This window comes from Anopheles funestus, chromosome 2RL (genome assembly GCF_943734845.2).
Source record: "Anopheles funestus chromosome 2RL, idAnoFuneDA-416_04, whole genome shotgun sequence".
NCBI classification, from domain to species: domain Eukaryota; kingdom Metazoa; phylum Arthropoda; class Insecta; order Diptera; family Culicidae; genus Anopheles; species Anopheles funestus.
Window position 1 is genome coordinate 25,558,301 of NC_064598.1, and position 20,647 is coordinate 25,578,947.

General features: G+C 42.7%; 2 protein-coding genes across 16 annotated transcripts in view; one reads left to right on the forward strand and one right to left on the reverse strand.

The window, feature by feature from the left end:
- Positions 1 to 34: 34 nt before the first annotated feature.
- LOC125760945 (tigger transposable element-derived protein 2-like) lies at positions 35 to 3,037 on the reverse strand. Of its 3 annotated transcripts, none has more exons than XM_049421563.1 (2): positions 2,455 to 3,037; positions 35 to 2,268 (listed from the first exon to the last, which is right to left on the reverse strand). In XM_049421563.1, the coding sequence occupies exon 2, from the start codon at positions 2,265 to 2,267 to the stop codon at positions 474 to 476; it is 1,794 nt and encodes a 597-aa protein (XP_049277520.1). In that variant the 5' UTR covers position 2,268; positions 2,455 to 3,037; the 3' UTR covers positions 35 to 473. The 3 variants fall into 3 exon arrangements, with proteins under 3 accessions (XP_049277520.1, XP_049277518.1, XP_049277521.1); XM_049421561.1 differs by having other exon boundaries at positions 35 to 2,273; XM_049421564.1 differs by having other exon boundaries at positions 35 to 2,295.
- A 93-nt stretch (positions 3,038 to 3,130) lies between these two features.
- The window catches only part of LOC125760950 (C-terminal-binding protein), a 45,301-nt gene continuing 27,784 nt past the window's right edge, over positions 3,131 to 20,647 (forward strand). For 8 of the 13 annotated variants that reach the window (XR_007418071.1, XM_049421575.1, XM_049421583.1 and 5 more), the window contains exon 1: positions 3,131 to 3,303. The gene's annotated coding sequence lies outside the window, so the exon portion shown is untranslated. Of the gene's footprint in view, positions 3,310 to 3,356; positions 3,534 to 3,700; positions 4,226 to 5,170; positions 5,292 to 20,647 lie in introns of those variants that run through there. The other 5 variants (XM_049421577.1, XM_049421578.1, XM_049421580.1 and 2 more) reach the window with 5 other exon arrangements.

Below are 20,647 nucleotides of genomic sequence, written 5' to 3' on the forward strand. Positions count from 1 at the left end.
ATCTTTCTAGAAGGTAGGAGACTGAAACCGTTGGTTACTCTTAGCACTGATAATTAATAATTTGCTTTATTTATATTTCAGACCGTGCACGAATATATAGTAAACTAATAACATTAGGGAATTTTGCTACCGCTGCGTGTAGTATATTACCTCACCTTATACAAACCCCTAGTCTCTTCCATTGATTAATATTTTTTAGGATCGTTACCAGAAGATCAGCTAAGAATTTGTACCGGAGTGTCTTAGTGGGGAACTATTGCTATTTGCAGCCCAAATTTAGTAGTGCATAGGTACGAATAAGATAAACAATTAAGCGTGTGATAACGAAAATGTGGAGATCGTAAAACAGAGCATATGCAGAGCAAAAAAACGTCTCAAACATAACCACTTTACTCATACATAAACAGAAACAGGATTCTAAAAAAAAATGAAAATATTTACAATATGATATTTTGGATACTTTTATCCTTCGCCTACGATAAAATAGCGGCAGGTTTGTTTTTCTTCAACTCCAAACTTTTCATCAACTTTCGCACATCGGCACGAATTTGTTTGAAAGCCTTCTTGTCGTCCATCTCAAGCCCCCGGTGATCGACAAACCCCAACAACGTTTCGACGGATGTCAGTGCCGTGTGCAGTTCGAGCCGTTTATCTGTACCCTCATCGCCGGAATTGTCACCACTGTCGGGGTTTTCGTTCAGCTCGGAAAATTCGACCGCTACCTCTACCATGTTTTCCTCCTTCACAATGATCGCCTCGTTCGTGTTGTACCATTGTTCCACACTAACATGCTCTATTTCTTCGATCTGTTGTATCTCTTCCTCGGCTCCTTCGGGATCCTCCTGGATGTCGTCGTCCATTTCTTCACCTTCACCTGTTATACCTTCTATTTGCTCTACACCTTCAATTTCTTCCACATCCTCAAAATCCATCACCATACCAGTCTGGTGATCCATCATCACAACACACGACTCGTTATCGTTAGTCACCTGTATGATTTCATTTTCCACCACGTACTGTTCCGTATCCGGGATCAGCTTGCTCCAGGCGCTCTTGATCGACTGGGGTAACACTTTGGACCACGCATTTTTTAACCCTATCGCTGCATCCTCCAGCTTTCTGTGCATCACGTGCTTATCGTCGTTTTGGCACTGCTTGAGCAGATCCGTCCGGTAGTTCCACTTGAGCAGTGATACAATTCCCTGCTGCATCGGTTGCACCAAGTTGGCCACATCCGTTGGCATGAACCTTACAACCATGCAACCATCTTCCGACCGTAGGGATGTGTCGGTGATGTGACACGGTGCCGTATCTAGCAGCAGTATCGCTCTCAGGGGTAAAAGTTTGTTCGTCAAAAATTCCCTCACTTCCGGAATCCATTTATACTCGAACCAGTGACGAAAAATCTCCTTGCTCACCCATCCTCCTTTTGCTTCGTAGTAATTAAGGGCGGTTTGTGGAAGTTCTTCTTCCTTCAGGTTCCAGGGATTTTTGGATTTTATTACTATGGTTAGGTCTAGCTTGTGCGTCCCGGTAGCATTCGTACAACATATTACCATAATGCGTTCGTTCGTAATATTCATATCAGAGCCAGTACTGCCAAATTTGGATGGTAACGAGTTCCAGTACATACCCGTCTCGTCCACGTTGTATATTTGATCCGGCAACCAATCTTCGTTTTGCATTACCTGCTGGAACTGGTAGCAGTACCTTCCTGCATTGGTCGTACTGCCACCCTTCGCAGTCGAATGGGTGTATACGCCCGAGATGCCATACCGTTGCTTGAATCGACTCAACCATCCCGACGATGCATTGAACGCACGCTTAAGGCCTAAGGTTTCGTGAAGATATTTCGCCTGGTCGATACACATCGCACTTGTCACCGGTATGCCTGCCGTTCGGTTTTCATTGTACCAGCTTAGCATTCTTGCGTCCAGTTCCTCGAAGGATGATACCTTCATGCTTTTGCGCTTAACGGGCCCTTCGGAAGATTCACAGTTCTGCACAAACTTCCATATTTTGTCTCTCTGCTTTATAATATCGCGGGCAGTCTGTTCGCCTATCTGGTAGCTCTTGGCAAGGTCTTGGGGAGTTTCGCCAGCATCGTGCCGATGGATAAGGGAAATCTTTTGCGCTAATGTCAGCATGGTTTTTTTTCGACGGCGAAGTATGGCTGGTGTTATGGATTCCATGGGCTTGGATTCCATTACCTTGTATTCCATTGGCTTGGATTCCATTACTTTGTATTCCAGTACCTTGGATTCCATCCTGCGCTAGGGTAGTTATAAATCATTACTTAGAGTGAGCATGGAGCGATAAAGAAATGCAAAAGATCAGTACTTTTTAAGTACTGCAAAACAACAACAAAACATATCTTTTTCGGGGGTCAGTTAGTTAGCGATGCTGTTGTTTTGCAATGTTTTATAAAAATTGAGCATTATGCCAACTACTTACGGACAGATGTACAGATGCTTTTGAAAAAGATTTACAATAGATCAGGTTGCTATCCGTTAAACTAAAATACAAACAGGTCCAAGCCGAATAATCGAGGATTAGGTAAATTGCTGTGCTTATTTTATACTGTGTACAAGTGCGTCAAATTGTGTATGTTTTCTCTTTACGCGCTGTTTGACGTTTTTCTCCCAAAACATGATTGTGACATATCGTGTGAAAGTCACCCTGTACAGATTTCTTGATGTTTGGAGTGGAGGATTTCTTTTTTGGTGAACCTTGAATGGAGCGTTGAAATAAATGCTAATGTTATTTTATGGTTGAATTAATTTCGTAAAATTGATGCAAACAAACCGTGTATTTTTATGTTGATGTTATGTTGTATGTTGAGCGAGGGTCGTTTTTCATTCCTGCTTTTTCGAACTCGAACCTATTTCAAATAGAAATCTGAATAAATTTAAGTATATTTTATCACCACGCTAGACGCCCAAATATTGTATTAAAATCATTTAATGTCGTGATAATGTATGGCGCTTGAAAAAGATATATTTAATAGAGAATTTTTGTAATTTCGACAGCACTAAAATCGTGTGTTCGAAAATATTTAATATATTTGTCACTTTTGGATGACCACGCTCCAATGCCCGGTGTGCGGAGGTTTTGTCAAACGCTCTGTACAACATGGCCGCCGCGCCACCATTTTCGAACTCGAAAGGTAGCGAGGACGACGCGTTGCTTTTTCCTCCAATCGAACCGGGCGGTGAAAAATTACTTCCAATAGTTTCCAGTCATTTTTCGGTGTGCAAATGTCGCTCGAATCGATCGCAAGACCGATCCGGTGCTAGATGCAGCGTAAGTGTACGGTTTGCTGCAGAAAATTCGCGTTTATTTCCCCAAACCTTCTGTTCCTGTTGCGAGGTCATCGTAGGCCGCCGCGGTTTTCTTTCCAATTTTCTGCCTCTTGTTCTGTGTGCGTGTGTGTGTGTGTACTGCTTCGTCGTCGCCGTCGCGTCCGGTGCGATGCCGATCCGGTTTTAATGGTGGTTGGAGTCAAGGTGTGCGCGTTGCGAGAGTTCTGAATAGTGCGTGCAAACAATTGTAAACCCTTAATTTTTTTGACGCTGGCATGGTAAACGTACCGATGAATTGAATTTGGTACGAGACAAATTTCAATTGTCGCTGTGTGTGCCGCACATCAAGATGCAGTGAGACACAAAACCCGTCAGCAGTCGTGAGTTCCGGGATGGACGGTGCAAGTGATGAAGCTATGGTACTATGGTGAAGGGAATAGAAGGGCGACAGGCAATCCGCTTGTCGTCACGCCGCTGCCGGTGGAACACAGTTCGGTCGGGCTGGCTGAAAAGCAACCGGGCAAATTACAGACCGGGAACCACACTGCTGTAAGCGCGCGCGTTCCCCACTGCGTGCGTGCCTGTGTACGAATGTGTATGAGTGCGTGTGTTTGCTGCTTGTATGTGTGTGTGTGTGTGTGTGCGCGCACGAGTAGTGGTGGTGTTTCTTTTTGTGTGGTGTGATGGCGCTGATGGCTACTCCGAAAGGCATCGCGAATGCCGCGCGTTGATTGCAAAGCCAACTGCGAATAAAGCAGAAGCAGCGAGAAAAGGAAAAGGAAGAAAGCAAGAAAAAGCAACGCCTCACTCGAATGACGAAAAAGTGTGGCTTTTGCTCCTGTGTAGCATCAGCGGGTGCGCTACGATTTTCCCCGATCGTTGATGCGGTGTTTTTTTTTTGCTATAGTTCGGTGTTGTATTAGGTGTGCCTCCTTGGATATAGTTTCAACTATTCTAACCTCTTCTCGATTTCACCGTCATCACCATCATCATCATCATCATCATCATCATACTTATGGTTTCTGTTTGTGCGAACCCGACGGTCGCCGAAACCAAGCCAAGACGCGAAGGAAGAGAACGTTTAGTTTGCTTTTTTCACCTCTTCTTGCTCCATTAATTCACTCGTTCTTTCCAAACCGCCGTCATTGCGGACGGCAAGGAAAGGTGTGTGCTACATTTCTTTTCCCGTTGTGTGTGAGTGTGTGTGGGTGTGTGTATGTGTGCGATTGTATTCAAAGCGCATAATGGAAAGTGCTGCTAGGTGAGAAAACGTGGTAGACGAATTAATGAGATGAGCGGTGAGATGCGGCTTTATTTGCTCGTATGAACGCTACTCATCTTTACTCATCTCACTTTGCCCAGTTTTTTCGTAATGCAGCTGGGGGCTTAAGGTAACGCGCGTTTAATTGAGGAAACAAAAAAAGTGTGCCCAACATGACTTTGTGTCGTCATTTTCATTATTTGCTAGTGACGTTAGTTTGATTTTTTTGTTACTGTTGTTCGTGGTGACGTATGCGTAAATGAAACATAAAGCTATGTAGCACTTACAATTGTATGAAGTGTGGTTGTGATATTAGGAAGAACAAAAATGCCGGACGCATTAATGTAAAAAAAAACAAAGCATCATGAGGCTTGTGAGTTTCCTCTCATTCTCACAACCCCAATGCTCATCGTGCTGATGAGATTGTCTGTACCACAATTTGTTGTTTGCTTTGTTAACCGGAACAGAGACTGTACTAGTTTGTACCCGTAGTATGCAATACTCTTCAATGGTTAAACACCATCACAACCACCACCACCACCACCTGAACCCCGGTGGCGTTATTCGTTTGTTGGACAGCGCAAGGTCAATTGTAAGAGTTCCGCGAACATATTTCGTCTGTCTATACGTGCCGGCGGCTTTCGGGGGCTGTGAATTACGTTGAAGAGGGAAACAAAAAGTCTCTCACGCCTCCTTCGCATGGACTGAAAAAAAAAGGCGAGACATGTGTACGGGTGAAACAGAAACACTTACTTTTGTTGAAGAGCATCGTAGCATTCGGAATTGTTGTAGACAGTTGTAGAATTAAACGGCTGATGACGCATAAAATTGCGCAATGTTCCAGACATTCCGACAACGATTGAACGAAAAAAAAATCGATTAATCGTTTTTGTCGAGTAGCAAAACGAAAGGTAAGTGACATTTAACTGCAAACTTTGCAATATAACTGTACGTTATTGTGGTTATCTTTGCTTCCGCTCGATATTATTCACTGTCCTGTAAAAAGCAAACAACTTTTTCTTCACAAATTTATTTGATTTTGTAAAAGAATGAAAACAAAAAAATCGTTTTTATTTGATGTGTCCCTGGCCGTGATAAAGCGCGTCCGGTTCTTCATTCTTTCATCGAAGCAAGCTCAACATGTAATGATTGTAGCAAGTTGTTTCGAGTGGTTTATTTCGTTGCTAGTTGGCGACTGCACACTCGTTGCCTGCAAACAGGTGCTCACTGCGAATATGTAATCTTCTCACCTTTACACGATGAATGATTTAGCGCCGTGAAACAGTAGTAGTACGTTCTGGTGAAAAGCGCGTACACCCGTCCTGCCCCTCGGGGTTGGTTGTGTGTGTGTGTTTTGTAAAAATAAACGACCTCCTGCTGCTGTTGGTTGTGTTGCCACCACTTCATCCACAGCATCCTCAGCAATTGAACCGGATTCTTCCTTTCCAGGCACCGAAATGGGGCACACAGAGACCCTAGCTAAGTCTGGATGTGAAAGAACAAAAAGAAAAAATCTCAGAGTGGATAAAAAAAATAGCGTCACTCTTTTTTTTATATTCCGGCTTACATACTCACCCCCTCACCCTTCGTAAACCCCATCTAGCATAACCTCAACCAATCTTTCCCCTTCTTCCAGCGCGCAACCAAAACTCATTTTCGTGACGTTAACTTCTGTCTTTTCCGATTTGTTGCGGTTTCTCCAGTGTTTCTCACCCGCTTTTGCTTATTCATTCGCGCGTTCCTTTCATGCGCGCGTCTCTGTACTGCTCGCTCCCGTGCGTGCGCGTAATGGGCGCACGGGGCTTTTTACAGGGTTGCTCAGGCCCTTATACGAACTATTAGAGCATTGAAACTCAGCCTCTGACGAACTAAAAGAGCACTGAAACGTCGAACGATAAATAAACAAATAAAAAAAATCAATTCTAAAAAATATTTATTTTGTTTTTCAAATGAAAATCAGCTTCGATTGTAAAACTTTTGTTTAAATTTTCAAATGCGTTAAAGATCGATTACAATGGAGCATCGAAATACGTAGACTAAACAGATTGCATGACGGATCTGCCGAATACGCATTTCCTAGTGTCGAGTAATGATTTTATGGATTCGAGAAACCCTGTTTTTTCTTGCTGGACTTTTTCACTCTTTCCTCTCTGGCCACCATCCTCTTGCCCTCATGGGTGGTGTTTTGCGCGCGTCATTTGCGTGTTGACCCACGCTCGCTGTTTGTTGGCCTACGAGTCGCCCTGCTTTCGGTTACCGGCGTCCCTCTTTATCCTTTTTGTTTCCCCCACATTTCAATGTGAAAGACATCCCGGTTTTTACATTTTCATAGCGTCATCTCGCAAAAGGCGTCGGGATGAATGGTGGAATTAAGGGGAACAGAAGGAGCATGGCTAGCAAGTGGAAAAAGAGGGTCGAAGTTGGGGTCAGATCCACTCGGCTGCCCCGCCCGCGTGTATGTTTGTCCTCGAACCTGGGACCTACGCTATGTTGTAGGCGATTTATTTCTTCTCCTTTCTACCTTTTCCCTTTCATCAATCCCCACCCCAGGGGGGGGAAAGGAGCCAGCCATAAACGTAAATCGGTTGCCTTTTTCCCTCTCCATTTTGCTCTTCATTTGATGTTGTGTTGTTTTTTTCCTCCTTCTTCTGTTGTTTGGTTAGTTTGTTTTATGCGTTCTTTCGTTTTCTGCCTAAGCTTGGCGCGCGGGTTACGTCTTCTCCTTTTTCGATCGTTCTTGTTTTCTTGTGTTTTTTTGTATGTTTGCTGCGCTTCTCTTCGTCGTGGTGCGCCTATGTTACCCTGTGTGTCTGCTTTGTCATCGTTGCCTTTGCTCTGATGTGTTGTGGATGTGTTCTTTCCTGATTTTTTTTTGCCACTCTCGTGTCCCACCTTGAGTATCGCAGTGTGTTCGTCGCTTGTATGTTTTTTGCTTTGCGCACACACCTTTTCATGCGCTTGACTTTTGCTGCTTTTGGTGCGGTGTTATTATTGTTGGCAATGGAAAAGGGATGTTACAAGAGCGAGAGGAGTGGGCATTATGGGCAGGGAAACATTAATCCATTCGCTGCAAGCTATAGCGTGAATGAGTGAGCAATGCTCTCGGATGAAGGAGAAGGGTGCGCAGGACGTGCGCATAATTTTATTCATACGCTACTTTGTTTTTACAACTCCCATCAGTTCTGATCAGCGGGTTGAAAAGGAATCGAAAACGGAAAAAGCTGATTCTTTAATGGATGGAGAGAGAGAGAGAGAGTATGAAGAATTGGATGGTTGGTTGTGTTGGGTTTCCACAGACGGCATTCAAGCCAACGAGACCTAACATATTACTGTGTCTTTTTTTTGTTCGTTCAATGTTTTTTTTCTTCTATTGCTCTAACAACCTCTTCGCTAACTACTGCTCTTGCCCCCCAAATTGAATAGCACGATTATTATTCGACGATCGATGTGAGAATGAAACGAATAATATTTAAAACATTACCGGAACAAAAGGGAAACGAGCAAACACACAATGGTCGATGCGCGCTGCACGATCCAAGCTTGCCGCAAAACAAGAAGCGCCATCTCACCATTTGCATTAAAACGCATCCGCGCGATTTACGGTGTGCTGACAAGCGTGTGTGTGTTTGTGTGGAAATGGTTTATGTCATTTTCCATGCACTGTTGCCTGCCTGGGTTGATTTCGTGTGTTTTTTTTTTGTATTGACAAATGGAAGTAGCTGAAGCTTGAAAATTAAATTATTGTAACGCTTCTGTGTGAGAGCCAATTGGGCAGGTTTTATCCACTAACCTGTGCTTTGTTTTTGGAGAATGGTCAAGAGTAAAGTGTGTACCATAATGTCAGTAAATGGATTAATTCGGTATGCATCAAGCCTCTATCGCAACCGTAAATTCTATTGAATACAAGTAATCGAATCAGATTTACTGTAAACAAAAAACACCGCTGCGATTTCATTTTTGTTTTGCTTTTTCATTTAAGGCCCATTAGTAAAATCCTATTAAGCTTATCACCAACAGAACAATAACAGAACACATCAGTAGAAAAATACTCTACTCCAGGTAGACGCATCTTTAACATCAAATCACTTTTTAATGCGTTTTTCGTTTTGAATGAAATGTTTTAGGGAAATTTAAATTAATCATTTGAGTTTCTAATTCTGTTCATTTTATATTGGTATTGCCCGATATACGCCATGCTATACGCGATTTTTTCGAAACTGACATTTAACTTCGTTAACAAAGAAGCAAATTAAAAAAAAATTCAAAGCCTGTTGTAACGAGTATCAATCTAGCAGTAACAACAACTTTACAGTTATATTGAAAGAACATTATCGGAAATAGAAGCAATGGACGAAGATGAAGAAATATTCAATAATGTAAGTCAGAATATCTGCAAAGAGATGGTGATATACAAAGAAATTTATCAAAAAAAAAAAAACTATTAGCATGCAACTCACTATGGATAGTTTTGTAAATATAAGTTAGTTGTAGCGTTTATCGTTTCATGTATTCCTTATTATTGTCACTGATTAAATCATGAATTAAAATGTTATTTTTATTCATATGCTATTGGTTTGACTCTGAAACAATGAGGTATAAACGAAAAGTAAACAAAAATTCGATATACGCTAATATTCGAGATACGCGATTGCTTCCGGTCCGCATTGATAGCGTATATCGGGGATTACCTGTTCACAAATTCCCAGCTGTTTCGATATTAGTTTTCTATTATATTTTTTACATTCTACATGAGTATCGTTTTTGTAAATAATTGTATTTACCTTCATATTACAGTTAATTTAATTTTCTCACTTTCTTGTAATCATCGCATGGGGAACAATATATTGGAAATGACGATGGAGGAAAGCATCACATGAATCCAGGACAACACCATCACTGATTCCCATCCCACAAACAAATGGTTTTCCCTCTAGAAAGGCACTGTTATACCATTTGCAATTGATTTCAACCCGTCGTCAGCAACCCTTCTCTCAGTGTTCTGTACCCATTTCCATTTCCCGTTCCATTTCCGGATCCCAGGTTGTGTGGTTGTTTTGGGAAATAATTAAAATTATCGATTTTGTCCCAAATGATGTTTCTGATCATGAATGATCCTAACTTGCTCCATCAGTAAAAGAGAGATAGACAGAGAAAGAGAAGCCGTGGTTTGGTTTTGTATGCAAAAGGTGTTTCTTCTTTCGATAGAAAGGTAGCATTACCTCTTTACTGCAAACGGAATGAATAATTTTACTGTATTATAAACGATACGGTACCGAAAGCGAACGATAGATGAGGTAAAAGGCAGGGAAAAAATAAGAAAAACACAAACTCATCCCTTCCTCCCTTCTCATTCCACCCCTTAGCGAAATGCATGTTACAGATACACAAATTGATAAAATTGCCATCACACACACAACACTGGGGCATTTTAGAGGGGTGGCAGGGTAGAAAAAGGGATATTTGGAGCAGTGCCAAACACCTCTGTGTTTTGGTTTTGCCTGCTGCATATGGTAGCATTTTCCTGGCGGGATTCCGCGTCCAACGTCCTTTTTCACTGTTTCCAGTCACCACGTGCTCGGGTATTACTGCCGATAGGAAAAAGGGGTGAGAAAGGGAGCTCTTTTGTTCTTGCTTTCGCTCCACCAGGCTCTCTGAGGGGGCAAAATAGCCACAGCATGCACAATACCCGTTGCATCATTGCAGTCACACTGTTCGTTATTTGCGTGTGTTTCTCTTCGCAGCTTGTGTATGTGACGGCTTTTTGACAGATGTAGAAGAACGAGCGAGAGCGAGCGAGATAGAGACAGCAATAGTATCGATTGGCACACAGTCTCTGTGCAAAAAAGGGGTTGTTGAAGTGGGTGGTTGGGTGGAGCGAGCGGGTGGTGGGAGCGAGAATAAATTGGGACGGGTGTCTTTGTTTCATCTCGAATTGTTTCATCCCTTCGTAGCATCACTTCCCCCTTCCCTCTAGCTACATAGGGGGAGGGTGGCCACATTCAATGGTCGTTTTCCGGATCGATTCGAGAGCATTTTTGATGAAATTTTACTCATCCACTGTCGATGGAGCGGGCGGCCGTAGACTCTCGGCGAGCGGGGTAGGCCGATCGAAGAGGGGTTGTTTGTGTTACAGAAAGAGGGTAGGGTCACAAAAGGAGAAGATTTGTGGGTGGGAAAATATTGCGCATCGGGTGGTGAGATCGGGATATGTGGATCGTTTTCGCGTTAGCGTTTAATTTCAATATGGACATTTACCGCAACGTTTGTGCTGTACTGCCGTTGATTAGTTTTTGCGAATCGGCGTTGGGGGGAACAATAAATCAATCATTTACGGATTGATGTAGAGAAATGATTTATTATCAGTGTCGCGTCGTTACCTCTTTTAAGTGGTGTATGCTAGAAAGGGTTTAAAATAGCTTCTTTTGTTTAATTAATTTTATCTACTTAGCTAATTACTAACATTGTATAAAAGATGCATGTAAGCATAAAAAAAATATAAAATATAAAAGATGCATGTTGAAATGTAAGATGCATCATATTCTTTTAAAGAAAGTAAAATAATCACTTCATTACTTTTCTAAATTATTGTTACCTTAACTCTCATTCGAATGGTGGTACTGTTGTATGTTTAAAATGATATCATTGTTGCAATCATTCCCATCCTGGAGGATTCCAATTCAACCCGCTGCGGTGCGTGTTTTGTGCGCCAGTGAGAAAGACCGAGCGAGTGACCGTGCGAGACAGAAAATCGAGAAAGAAACAGCAATAGAATACGTGTCATCGCATTTGCATTCGCTGCAATCACATATTCCGACTAGCATACGTGCTCTGTGTACCCTTGGTAATGTCACCATGTGTTCGCCCGGTCGACCACCACCATGCCGACAGTTCACCCCTTTAAATGGATAAAGCAAGCAATTGATGGTGGTGGTGATGGTGTGATGGTAGTTTGAATCGAGACACAGCAAGCAAGCAACCACATGCACAACTCGGATACACTAAAAAAGAAGAAGGAAACCCTTTCTTTTTATCCTTTCGGCTTTTCATGCTTCACTTGCTAAACCTACGGATAAAGCGTAGAACAAGCAATACTGAAAAAAAACGTTAGATCAGGGCAAAAGGTGAAGGAAGGGGATGAGGGAAGTGGCAGATGCGTAGCATAAAACCGGGGCCTGTCTGTTGGACACACGTCGGGTAAGGATGGTAGTGTACGAGCTTGAATAAAAAAAGGGTTTAAGTGAAAGGTGGTTTGCGGTAAAAGGACAGAGGAATATGTGAGAGAAAGGAAGACTTGGTGGTTGGAATTTTAAAAACCAAAAAAAAAACTCCTCACCCTTAAGAGGGGTGGGGCAGATAAACGTTACATTTTACCTGTTTAAACTGATCGCGGTTTTTATGGGTGCAGTTTTTGTTTGTTTCCAGCACGCTCTATTTTTTTGCATCCGATGAGGTAGAAGACAATCTCCTTCTTTCTCTCTCTTTATCTCTCTCTCTCTCTCTCTCTCTCTCTCTCTCTTTCTTGACTCATGTAAGGGAAAACGGTAAAATCGTTTCCACGATCCTTTCACCCCAAAAGTACGCGTCCCCTCCGGTCCTTTTGTACGCTCGGAGAAGCGCATATCTTGACGGTGGCGTTACCAAGGGTAATTCCAGAAATATTCAACACGGCCAATACAGACGATTCTGTGAATGCGAACTGGAGAAAAAAAAACAAAACAACATGCGAAACAAGATTTGGCGCGCGTAGAGGGTGTGGGAAGAATTTGTCGTTGTATTATTTAGTATGTTGCTGGTTTCAGTATAAAACATTGCCCGAGTTACTGGTTTTGCTTGCTGGTGACGCAAACGAGGGATGTTTTTTATTTCCTGTTTCCTGCATGCAAAAGTAAACACTTCAGCAGGAAAGCAAAGGTTGTAGCTTCTTGTGATGTAAAAGGTCATTCGGAGAAGAGAGAGAACAATAGAGAGGAGTTTCGTATTTAGGAGTTCTTTGATGTTTGGAATTAATTTTTGGATTCAGGATATTTAATTATTTGAAAGGTGTATGACTGTTTTTTTATCTTATATTTTATTGTTCAATTTTATGCAAAGAAATTTAATGGTATGAAATTCGTAAGGTAGCAATACGGCCAGGCCGTTCTTTATGAATAAAAAAAAACGTAAGGTAATCTTAAATTATTAACTTCAGTGTAGATATTTTCGTCGTCCAAAGCAGGGCATTTTAGCACGCTAATATTGCTCTTCAATTACAGAAGAACGTCGATTATCCGGCGTGCTCGGGACTGTACTAATGCTGGTTAATCGATTTCCACGGATAAATAATAAGGTCATTTATATATCCAGATACTATGGTGGTCCCATTGATGCTAAAAGTGATTGTTGATCAACCTAATTATTATCAAATGACAATTAAAATTTAGAAAGTAAAAAAAAAAATCATTTCAAATATTTCGTTTGGTGACGATTTTAATAATTTTAAGCAACCTTACGTCAGTACAAATGTTCACAACGGTTTAACAGCTGTCAATTTTCGGCGCACGGTTAATCCGCCCCCGGATAATCGACTTTCTACTGTATATATTTCATAGTGTAACTTCTTGATGACATTATTAACTATTCTTTTTTAATTTTTATTCTTTTTTATTCCTTTTTAAGAAATTTCAAAGTATCTTAGCGAAAGACTCAATTTCTAGGATGGACTTGAGATAGATTTTTGAGGCGATGAGACTCGTAATCTTTGTGAACATTTCACCGATTCTTAATTGACTAAAAATTTAACGTAAAAAAATATAGAATACACATTGTCCAAAATAAAATAGTTAAACTCAAAAAAAAACTAATGCAAAAAATATAAATTGCATTTGTTAACAATTAGGATAAACGCTTCAATATAAACCCCGAAGCTCACTAACCTTTTTCTTATGACCTTCCGCAAGAAGTTATGTTGCGTTACCGTCTTCCACTGTTAACCTTCCCGTGCTCTACAACACCACCGAAGATTATCCTCCCACACTCGTCACAGCCAAGGGTTACCACGAGCACAGCACGATGATGTTCGCGTGCTTCCGAGTGCATTCTATTTCCATTTCTTGCGGGTGTTTTTGGATGGCGCTGCACGTTCTCCATCACCATCTCGTACGCGAAGTAATGTTCTGTTACTCACCATGAGAATGCGACATGCATTTAATGTGCAAACCGTTTGTTGCGCTTTCGGCCGTCTGTGCGACGATTCTGTTCGCTTCTTCGTCAAAAACCGGTTCCGGACACTGTATACGGCAAACAAGCATGAGAAACTCCCCTTTTAGTGTGTGATTTTAACCACAGACGAGGGCGAGGGAGATGCAATAAGTGGTGGGCAAGAACGGTGGCAACGTTGGTCGGTGCAACGCGGATGTCGAGAATGCACTTCTCGTTGCAGAGTGTCTCCATTTGAACAAACTGACGACGACGTCGATGGTGGGGTTGGGTGGTTGTGTTGGGTTTTCGTATAGCTGTACACCTCTTATCAACAGTGCGAGTGCTGTTTGCTTCGGGCTTACGGGTCGGCACCGGACAGTGTTGACGGTTGTTTAACTGTTTTGGTATGGAAAATGTAAAACGTTATCTACTAAATAACATTTTAACACGCCGCTCCCGTATGTGCGCGCGCGTCTGTGTTAAGAAAAGAGGCACGCTTTAAGCGGGTGTGCGATGAAGTGCAATATAAATGCGCTCTACAATTATGAAATTATCGTCCTATGCTTGAGAATGAGATTTTTGTAAAAAAATCTTTTTCAGTTTTTTTAACATTTTATATTAAATGTTGCTAATCTATCGTTTTGTGAGGAAAGAATTAATTATTCATAACAGCAAGAAGCGAAAAAACAATTATCTGTTCCCTTTTTTATTACTTAATGATGGAATGGGTGGAATATTACTACATACACTAAAACATTTTCCACTCGTCTAACCAGCTGTTAAATTCGACAGATAGTAGTTGTGCTGTGATTTTCCTTCGGTAGCTACATATTTTGCACCTAATCAATGTGTGTTCATCTTTGAGTCGCCTGCTTCAGTGTCGTAAATATTGATTGCCTTTTTCAAACAAAAAAAACCTCTTCTTTTTTCCCTCTTCTTTCATACGGAAGAAAAATGTGTGGTGCTGTTGTGGTGCGAGATAAGGGAAAGAAATGAATCGAGCATGGCGTCAAGCCCGCCCTACTTTCAAGACCGGCCAGCAGCAGCAGCAGGCGGCATATTTTCCGTGCGCAATTTCCTTTGCTCTTCCCATTGCTGCTTCACCGTTCACCACACGATGGTCACAGTTTACTCTTTAAAGCATGGAAAATGGTTGGCAGTGGAAATCGAAATCTTACCACTTCTTGCCAAACTAGGCAACAGCAGCAAACACTTTAAAGCCACAAAAGGCCACCAAGGGAGGGTGGGAAAACCCAAACGGCTTTTCTCTTTCTCTCTCTCTCTTTCACGCTCGTTTGCACATCCTCTCTGGATGGCTGGAACTAATCTGGAAGCGGAAAGTTGGAAAGAAAACCTATGCTAAGCTATTTCTACGTATGTGTGTGTTTGGGGAGATGGAGGGGTGAGTTGGATTGGGGGTGGTTTCTGTTACTGCTGCTGCTGCTGCTTCTGCTGCTGCTGCTGCTGTATGTATCGATAGCGCTGGCGAAAAACGATTTATAAATAAATCTCATTTTCCAACCCAAAATAAGAGGTGGAAATTGGTGCTTCTTCGGGGATTTGCTCCCTTCCAAACATCCCCCTCCCTCTTGGCCAATGGAAAAAATCCCCTTTGTCAGTACCTTTTTCCCAACTTCACAGATACACACACACGTACGCGCTTAGCGTGCTTGTTAAAATTTAGGGCTATTTATGCTGAAATGTTCACCCAAACTCCCCCATTCCCCCATGCAAAACCATTCAATTTTAAACATTTCGTTTTTGCTTTTCCCGGTTTACACCCACTTGTCTTCCTGTCTTTTCTGCATTTTACACGCCTGCTAAGCTAATGATGATGATACATACGCACACACACACGCAATGCTCATTCCAACTCTGTTTGTAGACCCTCCTCCCTGGGAACCACCTTTCGCCACGCTTAGAGTCCCTTTTTCTTCCATTTGAACCTTGTCGGAATGTCCCAAACCTTGTTGTCTGCGTGTGTGCGAGTGTGTTTGTGTGTGTATTGAATGATGGCAAGATTAGAGCGCGCGAAATGATGGACCACGTCTCGTGGAAGCGGGTTTTGAGAAGGGCAAGAACTAACTTTTTTGTTGTTGTTCGAATGATGCATCTCACGTGAGAGCTGGGTGAAAGAAGGTTTATGTTAAGATCGACCACGTGTATGCATGTGTGTGTATGTGTGTGTCAGCATATTGTGAAGCCGCAACGTTCTGTTCTTCGATTTGCTTGCATTAGGTGTATGCCCGAGCCTGCTGAAGGCAAGGAACACGGACGCAAGACTTCAATTAGCGTATAGGGTAGGTGCGCGAAGTAAGGAATGAAGAGAGCAATGTTCATTCCCCCCCCCCGCACCGCAACTAAAGGAAGATGCAGGGCGCCTCCATCCCCGTAGCAGTACATGGGTGGTGGTTGCATTACATTTTGCGATGGAAGAGAGCGAGAGAGCGAGAGAACGTACGCGGTATTCGATTTCTCAAACCACTTCGAACTGGTATCGCTGCATTGTGTGATGGATGGAAAAGGGAAGGAAAACAGGTTGGAGACGCGCGTGCGAATGAGAGGCGAAACGATAAACAAGCGTGGAAGATAGCGGCGAGCTGTCCAACCCCAAAATACATTCCCTTCCCTTGTAGTGAGCTACGGGCAACAACATTGACGCCGGTTGTATGTGTCCGGCCGGCCAGCACTAAAAGGGTCGAATCTTTTTTAAAGCCGTTGTTGGTGCGTTTGCTGGATGTTCAAGGAACGGAGACGCGTCGAAACAAAAAAATAAAACCGGTTTCGCCCCCCTCGCGGGCCAGTCGTCGCACAGAGTTCATCCAAAATGGACCGCGCGCGCACGGGCTCTCTGTCTCTTCCTTCTGTGTTCTCCCTTCATCACATCCATCACAGACAAAACTGCTCTTTGCTTCTCCTTACCCTTGGAAACTTGGTAAGAGGGTGAACGATGCGACTGACGCTCGCGTTTTTTAGGGGTTTTGCCGCCATTACTATCGCGCGCGCCCCGGCACACTATGGAACGAGTTTCTTGGCGGTGGAATCTTGGTGTGTGGTTATGAAGGAAACTATACCTCCTGGAAGCAGAACGCGTCCGTGGGGTAGGGTTAAAAATCACTATTTTATTTGCTCCTGCACTTCGCTTCCCTTGTGCGCGCACACACGTGTATAGACGTTGAAGGTGGCGTCGGTTTTTTGCTGTTGTTGCTTTGCCATACTGAAAAAAAGGTGCGCTTCTTTCTCGCTTAGCACCGGTAGCGAGATATGTGAGCTTTTCATTTGTGAGAACGGGCTTATAGACGCGATGAGATGATTTTGTATTGATTGAGAGGGAGGTTAAGAAGGAAAAAGGGAAGAAAGAATGAAGGGGAGAGGCAGGGTATGGCAACCAGGAACGGGAGAGGAAGGTCGATGGAAGAACCAATCCAAGTAACCTTTTAAGTGCTTCGATTCTGGCATATAGACACGCTGGGCTGTGGGTTGGAAGGTTGGAATCGATCGTCTCAAGATGTTTCGTTTGCCCGTTTTGATTTTTCTTCTTTCATCCCGGTTCAATTATCGGTTTAGTTTTTCTTATGCTGCATATTGCAGCATAAGAATGCATAAGAGCATCTAATGCAAACATATTTCCTGTACTGTGCTTTAAAGGGATATATTTTTAGTCAACTTTCATAATTATTATTAATTTATTTTTCGTTTGACTTTCGACGAAATTCCTGTAGGTATTGCAATCTCAGGTTACTCCGTTACAATCCTTGGGTCTCCGAGGTATTGCCATTTTACTCGTCAAAATACTTCAAATCCTAAATGTGAGATGATTTTCTTTTTAAAGATTACCCCAATTCTGGATGTAAATCTTCGCTTAATAAAAAGATGCAAATTGATTTCTCAATTTCATCATCAACCAGTCATCAGCACCTTATGTATTTACCTTCTCGTCTGAACTTGTTCCCTGCAAATAATTCTCTTAGGTGTGGAATTGTTACTGAACGCCCTTGCCGGTAGGGCATCGATTGCGAATGTTTGTTGTTTTTTTTTCTCTTTTCTGTACTTCAATCATTTACAACTCTCCCACTCACCCCTATACCACCCTGTTCTCACGGGGTAACCCTTTGCAAGATGGGACGCTTATCAGTAGCACACAAAACGGGAAGCACAACAGTAGACGACAATGTGTGTTCTTTTTTCCTCGAACAAAACTTATCTCCCCATTCGTCGCTCTGGTCCCTCCGCCGCCCCCCTTTCATTCGCTCGCTTTTTGACTTCGACTCATCCCGTGGCCCATTGACATCATCCGGCTTTAAAGCGCCACGAGGTGTGGTGTGGTATAATCGTAGTTGCAAAGTTGCGCTCGTACAGGTCCAGAATTTGCTCACTGCAAAATCGCTCCTACATTCACACACGAGACGTGGCTCTTATCATCAAGATTGTCCGCTTTTCGCGTCGTAACGAGGGTGACCAAGCGGGTCTTGTTACGTTCGCTTCAAGGCAGTTTAAAGTGGTACGTTTTTTTCTTTTTTCCCGGCAAAATTGTATCTCCAAATCGCTGGTAAAACCTCGCACAACCTTACGCCACCACGATAGGATGTTTGAATGAGAGGCGAAGGGATGGATTATGATAAGCCTCTTCGTTGGTGGTAGTTATCGTCATCTATACGTTTTAAAGCTGCTGTTGTTCATTCGAATGTTGGACTTAAATTTGCTCTACAAACTCTCGTTGGACTCTGCTGTTGCTTGACAAATCAATGTTTTGACGATTCGCGTTGTTTATTGTTTTTTATTTGCCGGTGTTTTTTTGGTGTGGCGAAATGAACAGATGCGCGTTCTTTATTATCATCATTTTACTGCTTCTAATCGTGTGATTACGTTGTATGTAAAATGCCGCAAAATGATAATCATGTGCAATCGTTTGGAATATTTTTCCCCGCCGGTCGCTGCAACTATTCATGAGTAGCATTTGATAATGAGAATCGGTTTCCGGTTGTCTATTATGAGTTGCAAAAATATAAGGGAAGGACATTCTATTATAACGCTCACGCTACGGGTTGGAATATTTGAGGGAATTATTGCAAAAAATGGTGAAATTGTTGAAAACAAAATGGTCACATTATTATTGAGACAAGTAGGAGAAAATTTCTATTCACTATTCTATTATTTGAGCTTTATGGTTGCTAATCTATTGAATTTATTGTTTCATTACAGATCTATTTGGATGATCGACAGCTACCTTTGGGAACATCTTGAATTTTTTAGGTAAGATATCTCCTTAGTTCCATTCAACAAAGGATCCTTGGACAGAATCAACTATTTTTTAAGGACACTGTGAGGTTTTCGCCATTGAAAAAATATCTTCAATAATCATTGGGTATCTAATGCTCTTGTATTGCGTCCAATATATTTGTGTATTGGGTCACTTGGATTTAAGCGCTCATTGAGACCACCACAAGTACGTTTAAGTAATTATGAAATTTGCAAATTTATTTTTCTCCTCAACTACTAAACAACTAATTTAACCATAGTTGATGTTATTACTTTGCCTATTTGGTCTTAGCCTATATTAATCAACAGGCAAAATATGTTTTCTTCAATCAAAAGTTTCCTTTCCCTGTTCGTTTGGTTCATTTTGCGAATTGTAATATGGTGTAAAAACCATCATACAAAAAACGCGACCACCGACCGGCATGGTCAAATGGTACCGCTTCGGCGATGGTGTGGTGATTTATTGATTTTCACCTTTTTTTCTGCGTTCACCTTTGTGGCGTTGTCGTCGTTCGTTGGTGAGTGGAATTGAAAATGGAACGGGCGTACACCAAAACTCTCCACTAACGGACGAGGGAACGGAGCCAGCGGATGAGAAACGGACCTTTCCCATCCACCTCGTTTGCTCCCGATCCCGCCCCCCCCCCGGCATCTCCCTCCCCCTCCCCCCTCGTAATCATTTTCTATGGCGTTATGTTGTTTTTCGTTTACTTCACTTTTTCGCATGTTACTTCGATCCATTTCCGGTGCGAAAAAGCACAAAGCGAATAGTAACGATTGCAAAGGACAAAGGAGAGAACGAGAAAGTACGACCGCGGGGCCAAACCGAGCATGGTCGACCCGAGAGACAGTTGGATGGGGGTTTTTTCGTGTTGCCGTTCTTCATCTTTAGCAAACGGCCCCGGTAACGGTGCGCGTTTTATTGCGTGACGCGACCGGCGGTGTTTGCGCCCGTCCGCGCGTCTTTGCGCCTTTTGAATCATCACCTTTTTAGAGCAACACCTTATGCAATTGTGCTGTGCGAAACCATTGAACAATACACTTAATCTAAAACATTTGATTTAATATTAGTGCACAATGGTTTCGCCTGGAGCTCTGTAAGTTATGCAATGCGATGGAGGAACACGCCGTAATGACTAAGTTGTGAACTTATGGAACTGAGGAACCGGAAAGAGGTTGCAAAAAGGTCGTACAAATAGAACAAGATAACTGTGGAAATTGATGAAGTTTTTAAAATAATATCTGGAGGAGTTGTTGAAGTCCATACATGTCTATTTGTTGCCTATTTTGTGGGAACTGGTGATGGGTAAATTATAAAGGTTGTCGCTGCTAGTTGGAGTCGGAGCAGGAATGAATCCGGCAAAAGTGAAGATGGGATGGCGACTCCTGTTGAATATCGCATCTCTCCCAATCAACCCATCCGGAATCGATCGGACCTATCCGGACTCACCCGGACTCACCCGGACTCAGCCGGACTCAGCCGGACTCAGCCGGATTCACCCGGACTCATCCGGACTCATCCGGAATCGAACGGACTCATCTGGACTCATTCGGACCCATTTGGACTCATCCGGACTCGATCGAACTCGGAATCGATTGGACTCAGCCTTACTCGATCGAACTCGGAATCGGCCGAACTCAGCCGAAC